General features: G+C 34.3%; 1 protein-coding gene across 1 annotated transcript; it reads right to left on the reverse strand.

The window, feature by feature from the left end:
* Positions 1-4,889: 4,889 nt before the first annotated feature.
* Positions 4,890-25,752, reverse strand: LOC149573532 (uncharacterized). Its single transcript, XM_089814522.1, has 3 exons — positions 24,597-25,752; positions 5,485-5,681; positions 4,890-5,381 (listed from the first exon to the last, which is right to left on the reverse strand). Exons 1-3 carry the CDS (start codon positions 25,563-25,565, stop codon positions 5,255-5,257), a joined length of 1,293 nt encoding a protein of 430 aa, XP_089670648.1. The 5' UTR covers positions 25,566-25,752; the 3' UTR covers positions 4,890-5,254.
* Positions 25,753-26,249: the final 497 nt, after the last annotated feature.

A 26,249-nucleotide genomic window follows, 5' to 3' on the forward strand; every position in this document is an offset into this window, starting at 1 on the left:
CCATCGATATGGGATGGATTTCCATGAGATGACCATGCCATTCAAAAAGGATGTATGTATCATGCATTTTTGTGTACTTTTCCTATACGGTGGGATGATTTATCTGGAGGATAGTTGCATCCCTAGTTCTTACCTACTTCGATCAATGTTATTTTTGGTACATGTCTAATCATGTACATTATCTATTGAATTTTTAAAAATTAAATGCATAGGCCAGCGTTGTACATCTCGATTCCCAACGTTTTTGTTAATGTAAAAATTCGTAAGTTTTTATTTAAACTTTTTTGTTTTTAGAAGGTAACTTTTATAATATTTTTCAAAATAAGAATTTGTATTATAAGTTAGTTACTACATGCGTTATTTTAAACAAAAAATGATACTTATTTTATAATCTTTAAAAATAAACAAATATATATATATATACATATATATATTTCATTTAATGAAAAATTAAATAATTTATATTAAAATATTTATCAAATAACATATATTATATGATTTGAATAATTGAAAGAATAGCTTAGAAGACAGAAATATATATCATCACCAACTATACAATATTTTTTTAGCTTTCTACAATACTTATAATAAAATTAAGAAAAATTATAAATTTTAAAATGATAGAAGATGAATGTTTATATGTTTAAAAATATTTTAAATTCATATTTTAAAAATAATTTTATATTTATATTCTAATACTTAAATAATAAATGTAGATTTTGATTTGAATTCAAAAGTTTAGTTATATTTAATGACCTGCACAAAATTGTAAAAAAATATTATAAATAATTTAAGTGTGTGTGTGTGTGTGTGTGTGTGTGTGTGTGTGTGTGTGTGTGTGTGTGTGTGTGTGTGTGGAGTCAAACCCAAGACCTCTCCTGATAAGAGGCTCACAATTTACCATTGTATTCTAGGCTCTTGCCTAAAAAATTATATTTTTAATATATATTTTTTTGAATTAATTTTTTATAGATTGTTATTTAATATTACAATTTATTTGCTATTATTATATATGGGATGTTGAGGGGATGTTAATTTATTTAATTTTTAAAAAACTTTAACTTATAAAAAATTTCAATAAAAGCTTGTTAAAATCATTTAATATGAGCATTGGGTTGTCAAGAGGGGTCTCCAAGGCATAAGAAAGGGATGGGCGATAAGGAGAGGATAAGGAAGTGGGTGTGGGTAGGAGTGCATATTTATTTTTAGTTTTATTTTTTATTAATTTTAAAGTTTTGTGTGCTTCTTAGGCTAGGTACCTTTTTTTTAGGTTATTGTTTCTTCCTTTTCTTTGCCTTGTGTGCAATTTATGTCCTAGTTATTTAGGTACTTATTTATATATATTATTATTTTATTGTCTATGTGGGTTATTATTATTTTATTGATTGTATTAGTTTGTTGACAAAGGAGAATTTTACATTTTTCCCATACAAAATCCAAAGAGCAATTGTTCTCTTCCATATTTTGCTTCCGTGTGTGTACTTGCAAAGATAGTTTCTACTTGATTCATTTCCCTAACTTAATTATGTTGTGACAAGGATTTGGGTTGGATTTTTAGTTAGTTGTTAACTCTATCACTCTCATGATTATACCAACTTGATAGTTCTATTAAAAAACACTTGTGATGTTATAGAATGTAAACTAAAACTTAAAAATTTGTTCAACTTGATATTTCTAGTGAAAAACTCTTGTGATGTTATAGAATGTAAACTGAAACTTAAAAATTTGTTCATACTTGCTATCCTACTTCAATTCCATACCTTATATTTGAACAAGTTCAATAATGACAACAACTAGTTCAATCCTTATAAAGAAACCTTTAATGCAATTTTTTATCAACTAAATACAATAGGGAATTATTTTACATAAGCCTTCATATTTGAAATGCAACGATTCAAACAATGCACATGATTCACATATGCATAATCAAACCTATGAACATTGAGTACAAAGAACTATCTATTTGAAATGATTTCTTCTATATTCCAGCTACACCACCAAGACATTCATCTCTTCATTACATTACATATGAATGCACATCACTAACAATGATTCAATTTACATCTCTACAAAACCCTATATTTCTGATATGAAATCATGCTTCACAACAATGCAAATAAGGTTGAGTTTCCTCCATTACAATGCACAGTAAAAATGACAAGTTCTCCTTCATGTTACATCATCACAATGAGAAACTCCAAGCTTCTCTTATGAAACCATTGAGCACAAAATCTGCAATGTCTTTTAAACAAGAACCATGGAAGCTCACCTCCCATCCTAGGCCTCTATGATGCCACCCCCAAGCTAGGGGAACCAAGGCACAAATGGGTGACAATCAAGCAAGCTCACATATGCATCAACACCACACACACAATATTGAATAATCCCAACCATGGCTACACAATGGCTCACAAATGGAACCATAAACATTGGGTGAAGGTGGGCTCTCCAAGAGGAGAATTGCCATACCAATACAAATCACATAACTTTCAAATTACCATGCCTCCACAAGACCTTCACAACACATTCTTTCTTCCACAATAACTTCACAACACGGATTAGTATTACATAATTCACATTAACTTGCATACTAACTTATCACAATGAACTTCCCTTCCTAACCAATATCATATGAAATATTTGCAACATGAAAATATCAAAATCTGCATAACAATATTAATTTATATTTAACATAAGATAACATTAAGTCATACTAATTATGTCTTAATCATCACAACTAATATTCTTTCAATTTAATTGACCATAGGGGGAAATCACTAATAGCATCCAAATACCATCATGAGATAACACCTCATAAGATAAGATCAATTAATGTCAACTAACTGGAATGCATGCATAATAAGTTCAAAAAAATCAATCATCAGACAAAACCAATACATCTTATTTGTCAATATAATGTAATCTCATCATCATCATATTAGTTTATCATCCCATAACAACATATCCTCCTAACATTGCTTGCATAATGATTGACTCAATTCATTTACATCATACCTAGTCCTACCTGGTAGGCACTTATCCAATTCCAATAACTACCTCCACCTACATTATTAATAACTTCTCACGAGGGTAAATGTTGAATCATTTTTCCATAATAACCATCTAGATCAATTATCTTAATAGAACATAAAACATAATGAATCCAATGACATAGTTTCTAGGCTATGACATCTCGAACTTTTACTCCATAAGGTCTTATCAACCCAATGTAACCGAATAGGTTATTTATCATAGCAATAACTAAAATCCATGCCAGTGTCAAATGAGAATTCAACATATGACCTGCATCCTATTTACAAAAGATCGAAACATGTCATTTAACCTCCTAACTCTTTCTATCTCCTAATCATGTATGTATCATTTAGATCCATGATAGGGCACTAGGGAAGGGGCTTTAAATGAGCAAACTAGTCGTGATCAAAATTAATTCTCGCCTAATGTTCCATATTTAGTTTTTTTAAATTTTCTTTTAGAAACAATATTTTTGCATTATTTGCATCCAATCTAATTCACTATTATCCCATTATTATTATTTTTCTTATATTAAGGTTGCATAGCACAATCGATGAATCTCTCTTCTATGTGCTAAGTGTCTTAGATGCAAACAAGTGATGTGAGTTATGGGGTTCACCTCTCAACTTTCACATCAATTGCATTAATTAGGTGTCTAATTATTTCACTTAAATTTGTGTAACATTGCCTTAAACCTATTGAGATCAAATTCTCACTTAACAATGTGTGGAAAATGTTTAATAGGTCTAGGGGTGGAGGGTGTATTCAAATCTCCATATAGACAACTTGTATATCTTTTTACATTTTATATTTGTTTTGATGCAAATAATATGATTAAAATTGTACCTTAATTACAGGAAATAACAGTTGCTTAAGAAAATAAGGTGGTGGGAATTATATCTAATTAAATTTATTTTCCATTACTTTGTCATATTATTGTACATATTTGGACTACATTAATGTAACACTTTACAGTACAACTTTTTTTAAATGTATTACAATCATTAAATGGCATTCTTGTACATAGTTGATCAACATAAAAACTAGAAGATAAACTTATTTGTAGTTCTTAATAATCTTTCATAATATGGAGAGTTGCTTTATGATAGACAACTTAGATTGCATTCAGTTTCAGCATGGTAGAGAATTTGATCCAAATTAAAAGAACTTCACAAAATGTCTAAATGCAAGTGTTACATTAGCAATGTAATTATACCTAGTCAAAGTAAATGGTTATCACTAAAGCAATTAGATGATAACTATTTTCCACACTAGTTGAAGGCAATATTATTGGACCTTTTTTGAATAATCTATTTTAATTCCTGAACTACTATCTCCTTGCATATATGTACATCTTCAAACGGAACACAATGAAGTCATGATCCAAATCTGATTTTAATAAGAAAGCTAAATGTAATTGGCACATTAAAATATCTGACCCACACCAATAATTGATCAAGCTACGAATGTACGTGCATAAATTGCTACCATTCCAATTAAAAATGTAAATATATTCCTGGCAAAAAGATAAATTGTTGTTACTTGCAAGAATTCAAAGATATTTTAGGCAAGAGCCTACTACACAACGGTAACTTGTGAGCCCGTTATCTAAGAGGCCTTAGGTTCGATTCTACTTAAAACCTAACAAATACTAAAAATGAATCTCAACAACTACTAATTAATCTGGGCTAGGCCCATTACTTTTATATATACATTCTAAGACACTCCTCACCTTGAGCCTTGACATGTTGCAACTAATTTTATATATACATTCCAGAAGTCATACAAATTAATTCTGCTAAGCCCATTAGTTTTATATATACATTCTAAGACACTCCTCAACTTGAGGCTTGCTGTGTTACAACTAATTTTATATATACATTCCAAAAATCATACAAATTAACTCCATATGGAACATGGTAGATATCACTCCATCTGGAACATGAATATGCACATTCTATACAGCAACTGCTTGTAGCAAAACTAAGTTCGACAAATTTAAATTTGATAATTTTTCAGGATTTAGTTATGTTTTAGGATTTTCATCCCGAGCGCTAATTTAAATCATGGACTGTGCAAATCTGATATCATTGCAAACACAACTTTTCACATTTAATTTCCATTCACTTCAGACTACCAAAGATCTTCCCAATATTGTACCAATTTCTGGTCATCTGGTCGCACAGAGCTCCAAAAACCTGTGCCAAAAAATGCATACTTTTCAAGTTCGATTTCCAATGATTTCAGACTTCCAGAGGTATTTCCAATATGGCACCAATTTATGGTCATCTGGCTGCACATCCCTCCAAAACCCAGTGCAAAAGATTGCATAGGCATCAGCAGCATACCTGGATAACACAGCCAACCATTTTGCACAAAGTGGTTAAAACTTCCACCCACAGCTCCCTGGAATAGGAAGAAACAAAAAGCATATAAAACGAGCTCTCTTACTTGCCAATCCCATGCAATTGAGAGACGTGTGTCCAGTCATCTCTAAGATACTCCTCTGAAAATCTTTGTATCATTATTGATCTTTTTTTCTGCAAACCTAGACTGCTGATTATTCGTTCAATCTCTAACACGTCAACCTTCATTGCAGAACTTGCATCTGGACACAGCATAAATAGATCGGATATAACCTGTCTTGCCTGCAAAAAATAGCAGCTAACATCTTGAACAAAGATTATGTGTTTAAATGCCCTGATTTTTGAAAGGGATATTCATACAAGATTTGTTTAAAGCATAATAAAAAAAGGTAATATGCAATCAACTCTTTTTCCACACGTTGCTTGAACATCCCATATATATCAATATTAAAACAAACTTCCTTGGCAATCTTGCATGAACTGTATTCTTGAGTCCTTTTAATATTTATTTCATTTCTTTGTTAAATCCTCTATCATCATATTGAGAGTGAATCCGTGATAAATCACTTATAATCTCTTAAACCATAAGACGATGTCAGTCAATCTCCACCAGGGAATTTGATGACATCCTGGAGTGACAGACATAGCATCCATATGTGCAACTGACAATTTCTATGAAACTGCAGCAACTATCCATTTTCTATGGTAACTTGCCAGACAGTGATCTTTGATTAGCAGAAGAAAAAATTGTCAAGGTGCAAACTACAAAGTCATAGTTCATTACAAGCTACCATTAAATCTTTAACAAATCGAACATATGCTACAACAATCTTAATTGGCAATCCAAAATGATAGAACTTGATTTATTCGTAGGATGAGCTTGTTTGAAGCTGAATTTTCTGTAGTTTCTTAGTGGAAGGCTCCATAACATTGTTTGTGTTGTAGATGAATTATTATTTTTTAATTGACTTTATTTCGACACAAGCTGAAGACTCTTTCTGGTTTCTAAAACCCAGGTCCTGTGTTCAATTCCCAAAATTCTCAATATGCTAGCATTTTTTAATAATATTTATATTTTGTTGTTCAGAAAATATGGCAATCACAAGGACTGGAGTTTTAAACAACAAAATTAATTTGAATGTATCCCAATTCATGCAATGCCCTGATATCTCACCCAAGTGGCTATCAATCTAGTAAGAGATATATGAAAAATAAAAACTTAGATGAACATGGACAAAGAATTTACAGTCATAGTTGACAACACACTTGGTCATTTGTTTTAGGATTGTGTATTGAATGACAATCATTTAGATTCAAGGTGCCCTGGAGCTTGAGATCCATGTTCAAGTCTCTCATGGTAACTAGATCTTCTTGAAAACATGCTTGCCCTTTTTGGGCTGATTCTATTCTTGCTTAGTAGGGTGCACCAGAGCATTTTCCAACTTCTATTTCACTCTCACCATTGTCAGCCTTGCATATTGAGGTCTTCCCTCAACCATAGTAAGCTCAGGAATTCCATTACTTTACACTGTTTTGAATACCATTGCAAAACAGCGATAGTACTGCTTAGATTATATACGACAAAGATTAACCATTTCCTAGTAACATATTAGAAACTTCTATCACAGGAGTGAATATTCAATGGTGGATCTATAACAGAAACATCATCTTTGGATCCATCTCCACTATGAACATCTCTACATGGTTTATGTAGAAACTGGTAATGCCAACTCATATTTTATGATCTCCAATAAGAACTTATGGTAATGCCAACTCGTGTTTTATGATCATCAATCCGTTTTCAGCAGATTCCACACATGTTTACACCAGTGCTGCACAGTTTGAGCACACTGTACATGGCACCATCCAAACTCTATTTCATTGTCATCATCTTTGTCGAGTTCCCTTAAACCTACAGGTAGAACTGCAAAAGACCACCAGAAGTACTAAGGTCTAGCATCTCTGATCTATTGTTCGTTACTCTTAACGGCTTAAGAGGACAACAGAAAGTTAGATCTTCGAGAACTTAACACTCAATAGAAGAGGAATCATTGATATAAACTTTTAACTTTTCACAATGTTACTCCATATTTTATACCAGATTTTATCAGAGAAGGTAAAGCTCCAACATGAATTTACTTAGTAAGCTCATTGGAGGTATACACTGATCTGTAAATTAGCCTAGGAAATACTTTACCAATTTGCGTTTCTTGAGGCTTCGACCACGAGATATAATTAAAAAAACAATTTTAGTTCCTTTGACTAGGAGATATTTATTATTAAGGAAATCACTGTTATTCAGGAAGCATGCTGTGAAAGGGATGTTAATGTTTTAATAGCGTCAGTTGGATAAAACAGAGTGTAAGCCTAAAGGACATTATTATAGATATAACCGTGTAGATATATTAAATATATATTAATATATTAGTATAGAAATATATACTAATTTATTAATATATAATACCAAAGTATATATAAATATATCTATAATTATTATTATTATATAAATCAAGGTTCTTTGGTTAAGTATAAGCCCAATCAGGCACGCTAACCAACCTCCCCTTCATTAGCAGGCCCAGTGCTCAATTTGACTAAGCACAGACCATTTCTCCATTGTGCGTTGGGTCAGATAACACCCTGGCAAATTCGGTCTCGAACATATTGATGTAGTCCCTCTTTATTTCCTGTATCATATCGGAGATTATACGAATTTGTTCAATAACTAAATCACTTCACCGATTCCTTTTCATGTCACGTGGAAGTGGCGTATTAACTTGAGTACTTAGGTAATATTAATATGATTAAATCTCCATTATCAGCCAAGTTGATAGGTCACATCATGGTCTGTACGATGTATCGGTAAAGGTGTAAAGTCACACCCTCTTATTTATAAGATATAAAAGGATAATCAGAACCCTCTCTTGGAAAACATAGAAATTATTAAATGCTAATTACAAGGAGTTATAAACTGAAATTATATATATAATAGTAAATTTAGAATCTTAAAAATATTTTATAAATCTGATCAAAATTTCAACACGGTATCAGAGGCAGTCTAAGAAACGATCCAGATTAGATTTATTTATTCAATGCACTCAAATATTCTTATACCTTACTTATCAAAATGATAAGCAGAATGAGGATTGAAGATGGATTTGAAGGTGCTTCAAATTTTGAAGCTTGGAAATTGCGTATAATGATGATACTAAGAAAACAGAAGTTAATGACGATTGTGGAAAATCCTCCTAAAAATAAGCAGACTGGTGAATGGGAAACTGACAAAACCAAAGCAATGGAATTATTAGTAGATGAAGTAAAAGATCATCTACTACCTATTATCACAAAATTAGACTTTATGTATGATATGTTTAAAGCTCTAGAAGACATGTTTGAGATCAGCAACACTAGCAGAATTCTCACTCTAAATAACAAATTTGTTCACGTCGACAAAGTAGTGCCTTGTATTGCATCGCTGATCTCTTTTAGAGATGTTTCTGACCGGCACGGGTTGCGTGGTACTCATCTTTTGGGTTTATGGGAAGAGATCAATTCTTATTCGTCTTTGACCACAGCTCATACTTTATGAAGATAACAGAGTTAAGAAACCAACTATTAACAGTCTGCAACAACTATGATAGCAAAAAGTCAATTATGGTTTCATTAAATAGGCTGCCTTTTTCATGGGAAAACTTTAAACAATAGAATAGGTGCTCATCCTGAACGCCCCAAATTCGATCGACTAAAAGATGACTGCATTCAAGAAGGGTGTAATTGAAAAACTAGAGGAATTGACATAGAATCGACAAAAGAAGACATTCAAGCTCTCACCATAAACTCAAAAAGGAAAAAGGGGAAGTATGATAAAAAACCATTCAAGAAACAAAAGGCTCTTTCTCATGTAGAATGTTATAGATGCGATAAATATGGTCACACTGCAGCAAGATGTCCTGACAAACTTAAACATCAGGCTTCTTTCGCTGAAATCAGTAATTCAAACTTGCATTCTAAAGAACCTCAACATATTACAAGATTTTGTGAAAATCCAGATTAAGAAGGAGTTCCTTATCATCTGCACCAAGCCTCCAGCAAAATAAAAGTTGGTCACTTCTGAGGTAATCTTGGTATGTTGTAAAAACTGAGAAGAGTCTCAGGATATTTTATTGTACTAATGAATTACTTATTAATAAAAGTTATTTCATATGGGCCTTGTGTACATCATGAGCAAGTGACGACTTCTAAATGACTATCACTTGTATTTGCAGAAGTTATTGAAAGATGACTATTTTATATTATGGTGGATGTTCATATGGTAAGTATTATGAGAATGCATGTGCTCATACCTCATGAACATTTTGAGGTACATGGTGAATGTTATGCAAATTGATGTTCGGGAGGCCATTACACGGAGTACTTGGTGATTGTTAAATAATTGGCATTCTAGAGGCCATTACTCATAGTACTTGGTGAATATCTTGCAACTCAATATCGGGAGGCCATTACTCAAAGTAACCTAGTGAATGTCAAATGAGTTGACATCTAATAATCTAGAATGCCAAATGAGTTGTCATTCTAGAATTTCAGATGAGTTGACATTCGAGTTGACATCCACTTTTCAATATTATGTTGAGATAATATTTCTATGTTTATCCTCCCTAGCTAAGAGGGAGTGTTAATGTTTTATAGTGTCAGTTGGATAAAACACAGTGTAAACCTAAAGGACATTATTATAGATATAACCGTATAGATATATCAAATATATAATAATATATTAGTATAGAGACATATACTAATATTAATATATAATACCAAAATATATAAATATATCTATATTGATTATTATTATATAAATTAAGGTTCTTAGGTTAAATATAAGCCCGATCAGGTACATTAACAAACCTCCCCCTTATTAGCGGGCCCATCGCTCAATTTGGGCAAGCACAAACCACGTCTCCATCGTGCGTTGCATCAGACAACACCATGGCAAATTCAGTCTCGAACATATTGATGTAGTCCCTACTTATTTCTCGTATCATATTGGAGATGTATACTAATTTGTTCATTAACTAAATCACTTCACTGATTCCTTTTCATGTCACGTGGAGGTGGCGTATTAACTCGAGTACTTAGGTAATGTTAATATGATTAAATCTCTGTTATCAGCAAAGTTGATATGTCACATCATGGGTTGTATGACTCAGTGGTAAAGGTGTAAAGTCACACCCCCTTATTTATAAATCTGATCAAAATTTCAACAAGGGATAATACAACAAGCTTCTCTAAGAAAGAGAGAAGATCCTCCAAGGAGTTGGAGGTACAGTAAATTCTGGCTCGCTCCGTGCCAAGCTTAAAGATGATCATTATTAATAATTTCATTGAAGCACGTGATGCCTTTTATGTTGCAGGTTTTTGCAGAGCAACCCTAAAGGAGTGCAAGGGGTTTCCTTTGCTAGTAAGGTTCCACTGAATGGACCTTTTAGGGCTTAAAGGAACCTGAATGACGATCTAAAATCACCCACTTTACATGCATTCTTGTGGTTTCCCATGCTTTCCAAATACATTCAAACACATTAGACCCTGCCAGAATTATTTAGAGCCTCCCAAATAGAATGTAGTACAACGGGAGATGTTTCCAACTCTTGGCTTGTTCAGAGACAGCATTTTGTATGTTGTTCAAAATAAGCATTTCCCAAGTTTACCGGCCAAGGCTTTATAAATCCCATTACTAGCAATGATCATATCATGTTTGTTTAAATCCCTTAAGCCTATACCACCTAGTAATTTACTGCAACACCACGTATATTTTATATAGTAAAGTGCTCCTTTTTGTTGCCTCTTGCAGCAGACCATAATAAGCCATCTTCATTAACATCTTATGACACATACCTATGGCCCATTTTCTCAAAATTGGACATGGATCCATTCAGTGCAGGCTTACCTGGTGGCACATTTCCAGGGTAAAACAAGGCATTCCGGAAGCCACAAGGTAGAGAAGGCCCTTGTCGGCCCCCAAACACTGAGAAAACATGTAGGGGGAACAGGACGGAATGAGAAAAGGGGGCTGCCAGCTGTCCCCAGTTTTCTAATGCAATTTGAAATAAACTCACTCAGACAAAAATAAATATATATACAGAAATATCTGAGTTTTTGGAAACAAAGAACTCCAAGCCCTCAAAATCCTTTCAAACAATCCTTTGAGTATATCCGAATTGTATTACCTCAAAGCAAGAATTGATTAACAAATCCAAGCACTCTGCACCATGTTTATGTAATTTGCACTTACATGAATCAGCAATGAATAAATGACAGCCATAACAATCTGTATGGTGCAATGGCAGCCTTCACCAGTGCTGTACCAAAAAGTATTCCTTAGATAATATGGCGACTTCTGACAGGTCTGCAATTAGCATCCAATCTCCCATTAATGTTGACTGTAATGCATATGAATTTATGGATTTCAACTCTTATTTGAACTCTCAATTCAACTCATTTTGCTATGTACAAAGTATATGATGAATGATTTTAAAATGTTATCATACGCATATTTGAAATTTTTCTATATATTTTAATGTAAATTTCCTTTAATATTTATACAGCCATCCCCGCTGACATCCCACGCATCCCCAAAAAAGAACGATAAACTTAAGAGTTCCTCAAACTTTCTTTCAAGAAATTTAAAAACATTGTTATGTACAACCACAAGTCTCAACAACACTCAATGTAGACACTTTTGTCAATTAGGTACAGAAACTTTTCTATCCTACAAAACTGAAATATTTCATATGGCAGAAACCTACTACAAAGTTGCAAGAAACGACAGTACTATTTTTGACAAAATGACACAAATTTTATTTTATCCATGCTTCTAATAATTGAGTGGTAGAATGTGCTTAGAATGGACTTATTTAATATACAAAACCTGGAAAAAACAAAACAAGTCTGTGGCACAAAGAATATTAACTTCAAAAATGTTGACAAGACTAACTAGAGATGGCAAATGCACAGATTCCTCTCCTTCATCCTCTATGCTTCTAATACTTGAATTGGCTTCAAAAGGCATAGGTTTCAGAAAGTGGTGGAATGTGCTCATAATGGACTTATTTAAAATACAAATACCTAGGAGGGAAAAAAGAATAAGGCACATGACAAAAGAACTTTAAATTCAGAACACTGGTGAGAGAGAAATTAAGCAGAGATGGCACAGGTTCCTCTACTTAATTCTCTACAAATGAATGTAGCTAATAGCTATCATTTACAAGGGGGCAAGGCAATGTGAAGGGTCCACATTTAGAAATACAGAATATGGAGAACAATCAAAAGCATGATGATTTGTTAATTATTGTGCTAAGTTGCTGGTTTGTGATACAGTTCATCATATGGAAGATTTATCTCCAAGGATTTGTGCAACCAGAAATGGCAATACAGATATTGAAATGGTTGTATCTCGAATAATTGTCAAATCCTCTTTAATCAACTACCTCTTCCATGTGATACAAGGGTGTCAGATTTGGTTTGGCACCTTACAGATTCTGTGCTACATGGAACATCAAAAGTGCAAATGATGGTCAAACATTCAGCAATGTTCTTATTGCTAGGGCTAAGCCCTAGGTCAATGGAGGAGCAAATCTTTTGTAGACTGGGAAACCTGCTCAAACACAGCAAAAATGATGGCAATGAATGTGGGCATATGGCTATTTTGTCCCTTGTTCTTGATGAGAAATGGTTGGCGTTCTGGAAAAAAGGTAGCTCTAGTTTAAATTTTTATGGCTTATTTTTCTCAAGTGAACTTGTGATGTTTTCACATTCACAGAAATTCTCTGATGATTGCTTATATTCTCTTTGGCTCAAAAATATGGGTCATTTTGTAACATTTTGTCGGATGTTGCAGAAAGATCTCATTTTCATTTGTTTTAAAAACAATGAATGCACTGGTGCAAAAGAGAAAAACAGGGCCCTTGCAAGTAGCAGAAAATTTGCAAAAAACACAATTGAATTTCCAATTGTGTGGAAGGAATTCTGCGATAGATCCCATGAAGTCAAGGTGAAATAACAAGGTGAAAAAAATTGATGTTGCCAATAAAGATGACAGTGATGTGGTATACCTTCAACAAACTGCATGTATATGGAGAATTTTAGGAGTGAAATGGACTAGGGCTGAGATCCATAGTTGGACTCCTGAGAATTGGAAAGAAGAGGTGGTATGTTAGTTTCTTGTCAAAACATTTTCTCATGGTGATCTGACAAGGAAGAAGACAAAGCTATGATTCTGGAGGAGGCCCATGAAATAGGGAAGTTAATTTCGATTTTAACCAGAAAAGAAGCCCAAGTTTCAATCTATAGAACATGGTTCCCTTGAAAAGCCCTATTTTGATCAGACTTAATATTTTACCTCTTGATTATTGGTTAGAGGATTGTTTGAAACTAATTGATGATGACCTTGGTCTTGCCCTCAAGGTAGATATGGGTGATAATGAGTTGGGTTTGTATGTGCAAATCAAAGTTATCACAATCTAGGAGATTCTATTGAAGATCTGAGCTCCAACTTCAGCAGATGAACGATTTCTATATAGAAATACAGGAATAAAAAATTAAACCGCTTGTGATCTCAAAGAAGATCCCATCCAAGCTAGGATGTCCCTACCCTAGGCTCTAAAAGTGGGTGTAGAAGCTATTGCCATAGACTGAGGAGAGATCAAATCTCTAATAGAATGGATCTTCAAGTGATAGTGACCTCCCAAATAAAGTATTTCTCAAGAATGAAGCTCAGTGGCATACCTAAGCAAAAGGAGAAATACTCTGGATTAGCACATGAAGGTTAGATACTCTTTCTCTCACAATTGGCATCACAAACCCAATGCTTAATAAAGGGGTTGAAAGCTGTAGGTTTAACCCTCCCAAGGCTATCCTGGAATCTGAGTTGTCATTTGATCCTATGGTCAAGTCTCGTTCCAAGCAAATGTAGGTGGTGTTAGAACCAAATGGCTTTGGAAACGAGTATAATGATTTGGTACCCTTTGATTATGAGAACGAGTGTTGAAGGGTGGATGACCTAGGTACTGTTGTGACCTTTTCACACCATCACTCCACTGCATATGGGGACCCCCTCTGTTCGCCTCAGTTGTCATTAGGCGATAGTGTAGCAATAAGTTGGCAAAATTTTGAAAGCTAAAACCTCAGGCTAGTTCTTCTAATTTTCGAACATTAGAGGCTAGTTATGATGTTTGCACCTTAAAGAAGAAAGAGAAGAGTTCAGATTGATCGTGATCAAGTAAAGAATGGGCAATTCATGAAATAGAGGTGATTTGGTCAAGCCCATTAGGGAGGAAAGAACAAAGTTGAGATTGATCATGATCAAGTAAAGAATGGGCAATTCATGAGATACAGGTGATTCGATCAACAAATTCCAAATCAAGCTCACTATTGATTGAAGTATTATCAAGAGCAATAGTCTTTTGATCAAGGTGAGTTTGAACAGTCATGGGATAGATGAAATTTGAATGTGAGATGATCAAGAGAGAAATATGAAGCTTGTACTTGGCTTGTGACCATGGATTTATACTTAAGAAATTTTGTGGCGTGTTTAGTATTGTCTTATTTGATGATAATTTGATCGACTATTAAGGTGATAAGTCCAAACCTATGATGCACATGATCAAGATCAAACTTTAGTACAGGTGCAAAGTGCCTTATTTATTCCCAATTTCTGACCTGACATCAAGCTGTGTTATTTGCACCAGAATCCCATTGATCTGATTTCGGACCTTGGCCTTTGACCATTTGCCTTATTTGCTCGTGATTTCCACCCAGCACTTAGTCTATTTGCCTTATTTGCTTAAGATTTTCACCTATGCAAAGGCATGTTTGATGATTGGTGCCTTATTTGGGCTGAATTCTGCCCCTCCTCAACAACTTGAAGTGTGTTCGCATTATTGACATGAAATTTCCAACTTGGGTCTCTAGTGCCTTATTTGAGTCTAATTTCTGCTCTACGCAAATGCAAACACCTTATTGACATTTTATTTCCGCCACGATGTCATGACCAATGCCTTTTTAGTATGAGATTTCTGCCCAGCCTAAGAGGGCATTCAAATTGCATTCGACATCATCGATTTGCATTAGAGAAGGTTCAAACCTAATTTAAAATCAAGTACATTAGGCACAATTTAAAATTGCAGAGGCATGAATTACATCCAAGAGGCTCGATTTGAATGAAGCAGGCATGAATTTAAATGTGAGGAGGTGTGAAGTTCATAAAATAAAGTTCAATTTGATTAGAGGAAAGCCGGAATTAAATTGGAAAAGACCAAGTTGGCCTTGGTTAGAGACACCACCTTTGGTTTAACCACTCTATTAAGAAGGATGTTGAAGCTGTTTCAATACCCAGCTCTCACTTGATCATACATAGCTAATTTACAGGCGCAGATCACGCCTTATATGCAGCAAATTAGGCAAGATATTATTGGGAAGATCACACAAAATCAAGAACAGATCTGGACTTAAACGACTAGAAAGATCAAGACAAGGAGCCAATATCACCCAGATTTTGGTTAAAAACTGACTTTTGTAAGAGCAAAGTTTCATGTGTCTAAGTCTTAGGCTTAGATATTATTATCAGCAGCGAGGTCAGTATCTATCCATATGGTATTTCATGATGAGTTGCAGAATGTAAGTGTGTGATTAGATGAAGATTTGGAATGAAAATCAAGTAATGGTGAAATTGTATGAGTCTGAACTCTTCATATCATTTGACCATGATCAAACTTCTAAAGTTGAAAATTTGATAATACTTTTCTAAGGTTGTGGAACTTAAATTTGATTGAGTAAATGATTGAAATGTTACAAATTCTGTTCAATTGCAATTGAGTTTTACAAGATAAAGAAGTTAGTTGTGCATTTCAAATTCAAAGAATATGCCCATCACGGGTTTTAGTTTCCTACCACCGAATTTTTTTTTATTGGAAGTGCAAGTTTAAAATGTAAGTACTAATCTATAGTATTGTATTGTGGCTCAAGTGCAAGTATGATTCCAAGATCAAGGACAGCTTGGGAGACATGAGTATCATCAAGCCACCAGTTGTTCACCACACACGTGAGGTGGTTCTTTGTTGCAGAACAAGTCAAGGTGTAAGCCTGAGATCAAGTTCAAAACACCAAAGCGAAATTCAAAGAGCAAGTGCAACATCATAATCAAGACTACAAGTGGAGGAATTCATTATAAACTTGAATTTTATTTGGAAATCCAAGTTCAAGATTCAAGTACATGAAGAACCTTCATCACTTCTACAAGTGCAAGAGAAAGGGCAGCACATCAAGATTTCAAGTACAGGTGCAAGTTCAAAGTCATGACAATAAGAAAGGTTTCAAGATGAAGAGTTTCAATAGACGAAAGACTTCATGAATATGGAGCAATTTGGGAAATAAGCCATCAATAATGGATTTAGGATTTGATAATGTTGAGTATCAAGAGGTATTTTCCCATCACAAGGGATTATCTAGTCTATAAGATAAGCATGACAAGGTGATGCTTCTCATCTTCAACCAATCAAATCATGTCATGTGTCCCCATAGAAAGTGTCCACATAGAAGAGCTTAACAATGTTATGTACAAATTCATTGAATTTGCAAAAGGATAAAAGGTCAACGGAAATTATCTTCTAAAAGAAGATTTGTTGCTAGCCCATGTGGCATTTTCTCATTGGACCATTGATTGGCGTCTTCTTCTATAAGTTTTTACATAAGCATTTTCTTATTGGCAAGTAAAAGCAATGTAATTTTTGCACTGTCCCACAAGGTGGTGCTTTGATGTAATCAGCTTAGCATTTAATGCTTGTAGATGGTAGTTGGGGAAACCCTAATTAAAGCTTTGCTGGATTAATCTTGTCGTTCATTGTATTTGAACAACTATAAAAAAAAGCAAGGCCTTCTTAGTTGTAACTCGTTAGTTTTAGATTAGAGAGACAATGACATGTTAAGGTTGTTGCTATGATACTGCCAACATTGGCCATAATTTATTACTGATCTTCATGGTAGAATAATTGTATTATTTTGAAGTATTGCATGGTTTCTACAATTCCTCACTTAGATTAGTATTTTATTAACGTTGAATAGAGGTAATTTAATTGGATGAAAGTAACTGTGAATCAATCTTTGTGGAACTCACCTAATCAATACCACTATTTGTTTGTTGGTTGTAAGATTGCCTTGCATGGTCAACAAGATGTTTCATGAGCTTTTCTTCAATTATTGCTTGCACATTGACATGCATTCATTGATGGTGTTAATGAAATGGTAATACTTTGAGCATCTTATGTTTCCCTTGGAAGATCGCACTAGCTTGGTGGAGTTGATGACAATACTAAGTCTAGTAGAGTCTCAAAGACATTCACAGATTCTTGCATTCTAGGAGTAGAATAGCTTTTCAAAAAACCCTTGCATATTTGAACATTATTTGTTTAGAAGTAGTTGAACCCAGTTGAGTGAATAATGTAAGTCCCTTTGTGATGCTAACATATTACAACCTTACAACCGAGTGAAAGTCCACAACTAGAAGGAAACTTGAGGTCTTCTCATTTGATCACACAATCCATATACATTGTTTGGTGAATGCACTTCCTTACTCAGGAGAGAGTTGGAGATTTGGTGTTTCGTTCAAATTCTCAAAATACTAAGCATTCAATTTTGCATGTTGAAATGGTCATAAAACGAATATTGTAGATCTGCATTGCATTAGGTGATAAAGCACTAGGAAGAGAGAGGAAGTCAAATTGATCGCTAAGTAGGAAGACTAAAAAGAAGCGTCAACAGGAAACCTTTGAGAAAGGGCTTGTCACTGTAAAAGCATACATGATAAGATGTCGTTGAATAATTTGAAGTTGGTATTGGCATCTTTAATTGTACAAAACAAAAATAGTTTCACTTTTGGAAGGGACATCATGGACAACATCATCCTAGCCGACAAAGCCATCCACTCTACCTCAAAGGATAGATCAAAAAACATAAAAATTAAGCTCAATGTCATTAACGCATATGACAAGGTTAGATGGTAAACTCGCCTAAAGGCTGAATTTTTTTGGGTCAACAAAAATTGTACTAGAAGAATGTCCTAAGGGAGGTCTCATTGCTGGGATATTCAACACCAACTCATCAAAGAGAACAAGATCTCATTACAAGTATTGATTTCGTATCTTGGGCACCTTTCGGAGGTTTACTAGCAATAAAGGGATCCATTTTTCCCTGAGCAAATTGAGAGAATCTACAAATTTGTCAAAATCTACAAAGTTGTGCTTTGCAAAAATGGAGGAACCATGAATAGGTCTTTTCAACTATTTGAACATTGTTTAGTGGAGGACACTAAACATTTGGTCCTCGCTAGTGTTATGTTATATATATATATATATATATAGGAGCTGCCCATGACAATGCTTATCTAAAAAATTAGATGCACAAAAAGGATACTTAGTTTGCAATGTTGGCAAATATGTCTTTCAAGCCTTTGCTATGATTCTACTATAAACTAAACGATATAATTGAAATATCTTTACCGAAATGTCCAAGGGATTGAGCTTAATGGCTAAAGCATTGAGTTCTTGTTGTAGATACTAGAGACCCAACTTCAAATCTCAAAGGGGCGTCTAATATGGAATTCTAAGTTGCAACTCTTGGCTTTCATATATGTGTTACAAGCTAGGGGGGTTGTTGAACCAAAAGATTGACCTGTCAATGCCTAATACAACCACCAGACTTATAGAACACAAGAGGGGTTAAGCCATGTCACAAATCTTGGGTTAGTCCAACAATCCCCCCCTTAGAATTACCCGAGGAGATTTATTCCTATGACTAAGCTCTAATACAACTTATTACAAGCTACAATTGTCGTTGCACCAAAAGATCAAACTGTCAATGCCAATATAACCACTAGACTTATAGAACATAGGAGGCGGTTAAGCCATGTCACAAATCCAAAAGGGGAACATTGGCAAAAGTCTGACAATATGTCTTCTAGTGTGGAGATGGATTCTAGTTAGGTTGCTAAGGAGTCGATGAGAATCTCGTGGTTGTGCTTAAAAGAGCTTGCATTGGTCTCATGTTGATGCATCCTATCTCCACCAAATGAGTTCAATTGAGTAATGGCATCCTATCTCTTTCTATTGTCTATGTTTCTTGAAAATTTGGGTGAAGTTATAAAAACAAAGGATGAAGACACTAAAATCATGTTTCCCACATTGTTTTATTGTCATCTCTCAAACCATCACTATAATTATTATTAATCCTTCATTTAATAATATATGTTTGAGGTCCTAATGTACACTTCAAGGGCTACCTATCCAATCAAATTGGCAAACTAAAAAAATCAACACACAATCAAATCCATTGACAAATCAATCAGCTTATCTAAAATTATTTAATAAATCAAATAATTATCAACTCACCAATCAAATAACATTAGTATTCTAGTGTATGTCCTGCAATAAGGTTAGTATCACAATATAATAAGCATAAAAGCCAAAAATACACAAAGAGAATTCCAATTCATTACTATAATATTCAACATATGGGGATTCGTTAGACGAAATATCCTACTTCTTGTCATCATTGAGTACCAGTTGGGAGACTCTACAAGACAACTGAAGGCATTCCACTCAGCCCAAGAGTATGGAATGACAACCTTCATCTACCCTCCCAACCCCACTTGAGGTATCTCTACTAGCATGGCTTCCTAGCTACTTGCAATCTTTTGTATGTACCATGTCTCCCTTCAAAAAAAGATACCCCCGGCCAAAAAACCCATGTTTCTGAGACAAAGATGTCCCGGGGACAGGTAGGGGGCATCCCCCAACCGTCCCCAAAATTTGCAAATAACCAGAGGACATCTCCAAAACTTGGGGACTTCTGGGAAAGAAAAGCGGGAAGGGTTGTCGTCCGTGGTACGAAAAAGGGACATCTAGAAGTCCCCTAACCGTACCGGGGATGGCTGGCCATCACCGTTTTTTGTGAAGCTTTAAAAAAAATTAAACCAAATGTCCTTACTTGGTCGTCCAATGGGCTCTACCTCTCCAAATGCCCTAAAAGGTCAAGAAAGACCACATTGTGGTTGTTTTGTCATTTGTTTGATTTTTCCTGTCAAGTTGGAGTGTGTTGCAATTGGCTAAGGTTTTCATTTTGCAAGAAGAGGTGATTTTTTCGCTTCCAAGAGCATGAGCAGCAATCTACTTCATTTTTCTATATTTTGTTTTCTATGTTGAAATTGAACATGATGATGAAATTTTATGACAGCCCTCTAGCCTTTGGGCATATTTAGATTTCCAAATTTTTATAATATTGTCCACTGCTAAACTTATATTTAAATATTTTGTTCACATATTGATAATTAAGTACTGAAAACGGTTATTATTTCCTAGACGGCATTCAAAGGGTGTATGTTAAGGTTCTATAATGTTTAAATGACATGTTTTGTGCTTAGTTTCATATGAATGACATGTATATTTGCAATTTTCAGTGTATATTTTAAAAAATTAACTGATGTCTTATCAATCATATTCACCAATAGTTGTGCCTTGATAGTCTAAAACATGCACCCTCCCCTTTGAATGCAAGAATATAGCTCTTGAAACATTTTTAAGTACTCTTGACAAAACAGTCATGGAATAAACTTGTTTGAAGACACGTCAAATAGGAAGCATATACATTTTACACTCCAGGCATGAATCGCACATCTGAATACACATAAGATATGAGTTGCACACATGAATACATAAAGCGCATCAAGCTTGAATTTACTTGAGTCGGTAAGTATACACATAGCACATAAAACATGAAGCATACATATGAATTCGCTTAAGCCATAGAATTTAGAACTTACATGTGAATATACATAGCGCATAAAGCATGAAGCATGAATTTGCTTAAGACATATAGCATACATGTGAACACAAGTAGTACATAAAGCATGAAGCATACACATGACTTCACTTAAGTCATGGGTATACATGTGAATTCACGTAGCACATAAAGCATGAAGCATGCACATGAATTCACTCAAGTCATGAAACATATATACGAATACATAGAGCACATAAAACATGGAGTATACATATGAGTTCACGTAATTCATGAGAAATGCACACAGTGGACAAAGTATGAAGTATACACATGAATACACATATGAATTGTGCCCCGAAATACACGTAAAGCATAAGTCATGCATATGAATACATGCAAGGCATAAAATTATAAGCAAGAATACCTGACTATGCATGTCAAGGATAAACAATAAATACACATCAAACATGTAAGCATGAAGTAGTACATAAATTCATGCCAGCCATGTAACGCATGAAGCGATACACTTAAATACACATCAAACATGCAAGAGGTGAACATGCATAAAATACACATGGAGTAAGCAAAGTAGGTCATGGCACAAATATATATATATATATATAGAAATGCAATGTTGTTCTTCTTAATTATATGTATACCTACTTTAAGAAAGGTTGAATATTTGACCCTAATTCGATGGCAATAAAAATAGGCCTGTCCCACAAGGTGACAAGATGTCGAGAACAATGCTCTGATACCAATTCTAATGTCCCTACTGGGGACTTAATCTTCCCAAAAATTCTCTTTTAGGGTTTGGATAGTGCTTGAGAGTGGAAGTTGTCAATTTACTATCCTAATATAGGTCTTGCAGCCAGATTAGTATCACAAATAATATTCAACAAACGAGATTCAATTGGCGTTCTATCTATATCCAACTTATCATCATTATGGAGGACCTTTTGGGAGACCATACAAGGCACATCAAGCCATTCCACCCAACCCAGCAGTATGGAATAACAAGCTTCTTTCAGCCTCCCAGCCCCACTCAGGGTGTCTCTTTAGCAAGGCTTCCTAGCTACTTGCAATCCTTCATATGTATCATGTCTACGCTCCAGAATGATATAGCCCAATAGATAAGAATCGTTAAGGGAATTGTCATATGTGTCACATAATATACAGGTAGATATAAAGTTATACAGGCAGATATAAAGTAAGTTAAGAACATATATGCATAACAATAGCAAGTTGGGATATTATACATCAGATGCAAGTCTATTAACTATCATGCAATTCATTATAATATACATAATACAGAGTGTTGAAGATTAATACAAATATATCTTCTAATTCAAAACTTGCTTTAATTATTCGACCCTTTGGGTATAGCAAACTACATTGCTTCTTCTTACCAAAACATACTTATTATTTCCAACTTTTATACTGCTCATTGACTAAATTACTCATATCTGAATTATTAGCATCCTTACCACATTTTCTTACAAAATTTATGGGTTACACAAACCATAAAGTTGCACCCCTCCATCATCGACTTGCTTCTCAATGTAAGTTGTCGAATCATTGTGATGTATTTTAACTATCTTTAGTCACTGCATTTGTTAACTTGTATTGCTGCCATGTGATTACTAATTTGCTGCATTAGTTGACCTGTAGTCTCTTTTTAAGACGATCACTTGCCATATGCTATCGTTGTGCAATAATTAATTGTTGCTTTATTTCATTTGTGTCGTCCATTTAACGATAGCCACTTTACATGGACAGTTGGGTACATGATAGAAATCAGTAGATGTATTGATGTGGTTTAATGTCATCCTTGTAAGATGATCAAGGGAGAATTAGGCGAGGCGTATGACAAAGCAAAATTAGGCTAATTATTGTTTCCTTTTGCTATTAGGATAGCATACCAATCAATATGAAAGAAAATGTTATACTCAAAGGCATTAAGAAATGCACTTATTATGGCCACTAAAGTTTACGGCACAAACTCCTAAGAATTTGGACATTTCTAAACTTTCAAATGTTTCTAAAAGCACAATTTACTTTTAAAATTTGTATAATGCCTGCCACAAAATTAAAAAATAGTGTGTTAATATGAGTTCAAGGAGGTAGTACTAAAAATAAGTTTTGAGAATGTCATTCAAGTTGTGACTGTTAGAATGGGGTTGTCTTTGCACCAAAAGACCGATCTGTCAATGCCCGATACAACCACTCAATTTATAGTACACAAGAGGCGGTTAAGCCTTTGTCACAAATCCCAAGGGGAGCGCTAAACAAATTTCGAAAAATCTCCTCCTCAGCATTACCTGAGGGTCTGAAGATTCGAAGATATGACCAAGCTCTTATACTACTTGTTAGAATGGGGTTGTCGTTGCACCAAAAGACCGATCTTTCAATGCCCGATACAACCACTCAACTTATAGTACACAAGAGGCAATTAAGCCCTTGTCACGAATCCCGAGGGGAGCACTGAACAAATTTCTAACAGTGACTAACAATGTCAAACCACTCATAGTAGCACAACACTTTTTCGTGATAAAGTCCTACCCTTTTTTGGAGATTGTGCCCTACTCATTAAATTGATCTTATGTTTCATTCCAAAAATTCGGACAGATGTAAATCTATGGTTGAAGGTGCAACGGACATACAATCACACTTGAGTACTCAATGAGAAAGGATATACAATGAACCATACAATCGCACTTGAGAACTCGATTAGGGAGCACAACAAAGGAAAGGAGTTTTTTGTGATCAATAATCATCTTGATCAACAAAATATTCATCAGATTGCAGAGCATTGCGACTAGACTGCTGACTTTCAAAGTAAATGCATGGGACCAATTGATGGTTATAGCCTGCATATCCCAAGGAGGTAGAAAAAGAAAATGTTGTGAAGATAATATTTGATGACATGCTTGTGAAAAAAATATAAGAGATCTTTAACATACTACCTTGAAATAGTTCTAGAACCATAAACTTGTACCAGCATAAAAAAAACCCACCCCACATTTTCAACTTTGACTAAAAATATAATATTTTAAAACAATGTTGATAATATCTAAGTAACTTCTCCTCTAAGCAAACATTGTCACTCTACTTGAATCATTTTCCTAGTAACAGATGAGAGTTTATTCCTGATAAAATTAAAGGAAAAAAAACTGAAATTTTCCTATCTCTCCTCTTTTGATATTTTTGGTTTTCAACTTTACACCTATTAAGACTATCTAAAATAGATGTATAGTTGTATTTGTCTTAATTTTCCAATCCTGGGTCATATGTCATTGAAAAAACAAAATAAACTAAAATCCCTATACTAGAAACTTCTAGAAAATGTGAAAGATAAGAAAGGTGTAATATGGTGAATACCTGGCGCCCAGTTGTTTTATTGAGTAGTATACATATAACTAAGACCTTCCGCGGGTCCTGATAGTAACTCTCTTGAAGTAATTCATATCTTGATTTTGGAGGAGTCCAGTAATTATGCTCGCTTTTTCGTCGATAGGCTTCCAAAAATGGGTTAAATCTATTGTTTTTACTGCACCCTTCACCTTCCCTTCTAATGGAGAAAAGAGATGATGAGGAAGATAACGAGTTTCCGGAAGACTTTTCTATTGCCTTTTCTTTTACCACTATCGTAAATTTATCCTTAGGGTAATGGCTATTATCAAAATAATGCCTATTATCGAAGTAGGGAGAAACAAACAATTCTTGCTTCTCATGATGTACCTTCTCAGGGTTAAGTATATTGCGTTCACCTAATCCTTCACCTTCCCTCTCAATGGAGAAAAGAGATGATGAGGAAGATGGGTTTGGAGTGCCATAATGAGGAGTCTGTCCTATTGTCTTTTCTTTTACCACAATCTTACACTCTTCCTTGGAGTAATTGCTATTATTCGAGTAGGGAGAAACTGTTAGTAATTGCTTCTCCTGCTTTTTCTCCTTCTGCACTTTCTCCTGCTTCTTACCCTGACTGCCATTATTATCAGAGGCTAACAGAACTTTTGCATTGCCAGTCTTCTTTAAAGCAATCTCAATCTTTGTCCCTGAAGGATAGCTATGTTTAAAATAAGGGGAAACGACAATCTCCTTCCCCTGACTTTTACTATCAGAAGAGGCCAATAACGCTTTTGTTTTTTCAGTCTTCTTCGATGCAATCTCAATCTTCGTGCCCGGAGAATATTCATGATCAAAAAAGGGAGACACAAGCTTATATTCTTCATTTCTATCTACTTGACTGTAATAGTGTGTGCCCTCAATGCGAGACGAGCGCACAGCCTCTTTTTCTATTGTCTTTCTCTTTCCCTTTCTACACGCAGAAAAGGTATGGTTGTCCATTTATGTAAAGCCAAAACAAAACCCTTTCCAGTAATGCTATAATAAGCTCAGTGAATTACGTACCCTCGTGTGTGCGCCAAATCGATACCCTCACTTTTGCAGGATGCAGCCGGGATGCTCAAATTCCCATCCCTGTTTCCAGGTTTAAAGATAAATCATTAACATCTAGGGTTTATTTGTTTCTAATTTTCGGGAGTTTTTAATTTATTAGTACCTGTCGTAGGCAGGTTTTAGGCAGGGTACTATTGCTTTCGTTCAATGTAAAACTTTTTTAAATGGACCAATGAAATTTGAGAATTTTAGAGTTTGTATTTATATATTAAAGTTTGAATATTTAAGTTTATTTGAGAATTTTAGAGTTTGTATTTATATATTAAAGTTTGAATATTTAAATAAACTTTTTTAAATGGACTAATGAAATTTGAGAATTTTAGAGTTTGTATTTATATATTAAAGTTTAAATATTTAAGTTTATTTGAGAATTTTCGAGTTTGTATTTATATATTAAAGTTTGAATATTTAAGTTTATTTAAATAATTTAATTTATGCTGGTTTTAAAAAGTAATGAAAAAATTAGATTTAAAATTTTAATTAAGATCGTACATGCTTGTTGAACAAGTTATGTAGTACAACTATAATGTGTGGAATTTCTCGAGCTCTAGCTCATTCATTTATAAATTATTA

This window comes from Cupressus sempervirens, chromosome 2, assembly GCF_028749045.1.
Source record: "Cupressus sempervirens isolate cs-2001-9-10 chromosome 2, ASM2874904v1, whole genome shotgun sequence".
Classification (NCBI taxonomy): Eukaryota; Viridiplantae; Streptophyta; class Pinopsida; order Cupressales; family Cupressaceae; genus Cupressus; species Cupressus sempervirens.

Excerpts from the sequence above, each read along its gene's own strand:
- LOC149573532 (XM_089814522.1), bottom strand. The coding sequence starts at position 25,565 with ATGGACAACCATACCTTTTCTGCGTGTAGAAAGGGAAAGAGAAAGACA. Across the intron at positions 5,682-24,596 it reads ATAAAACAACTGGGCGCCAG|GCAAGACAGGTTATATCCGA; the intron begins GTATTCACCATA and ends TATTTTTTGCAG. Across the intron at positions 5,382-5,484 it reads CAATTGCATGGGATTGGCAA|GTATGCTGCTGATGCCTATG; the intron begins GTAAGAGAGCTC and ends TGTGTTATCCAG.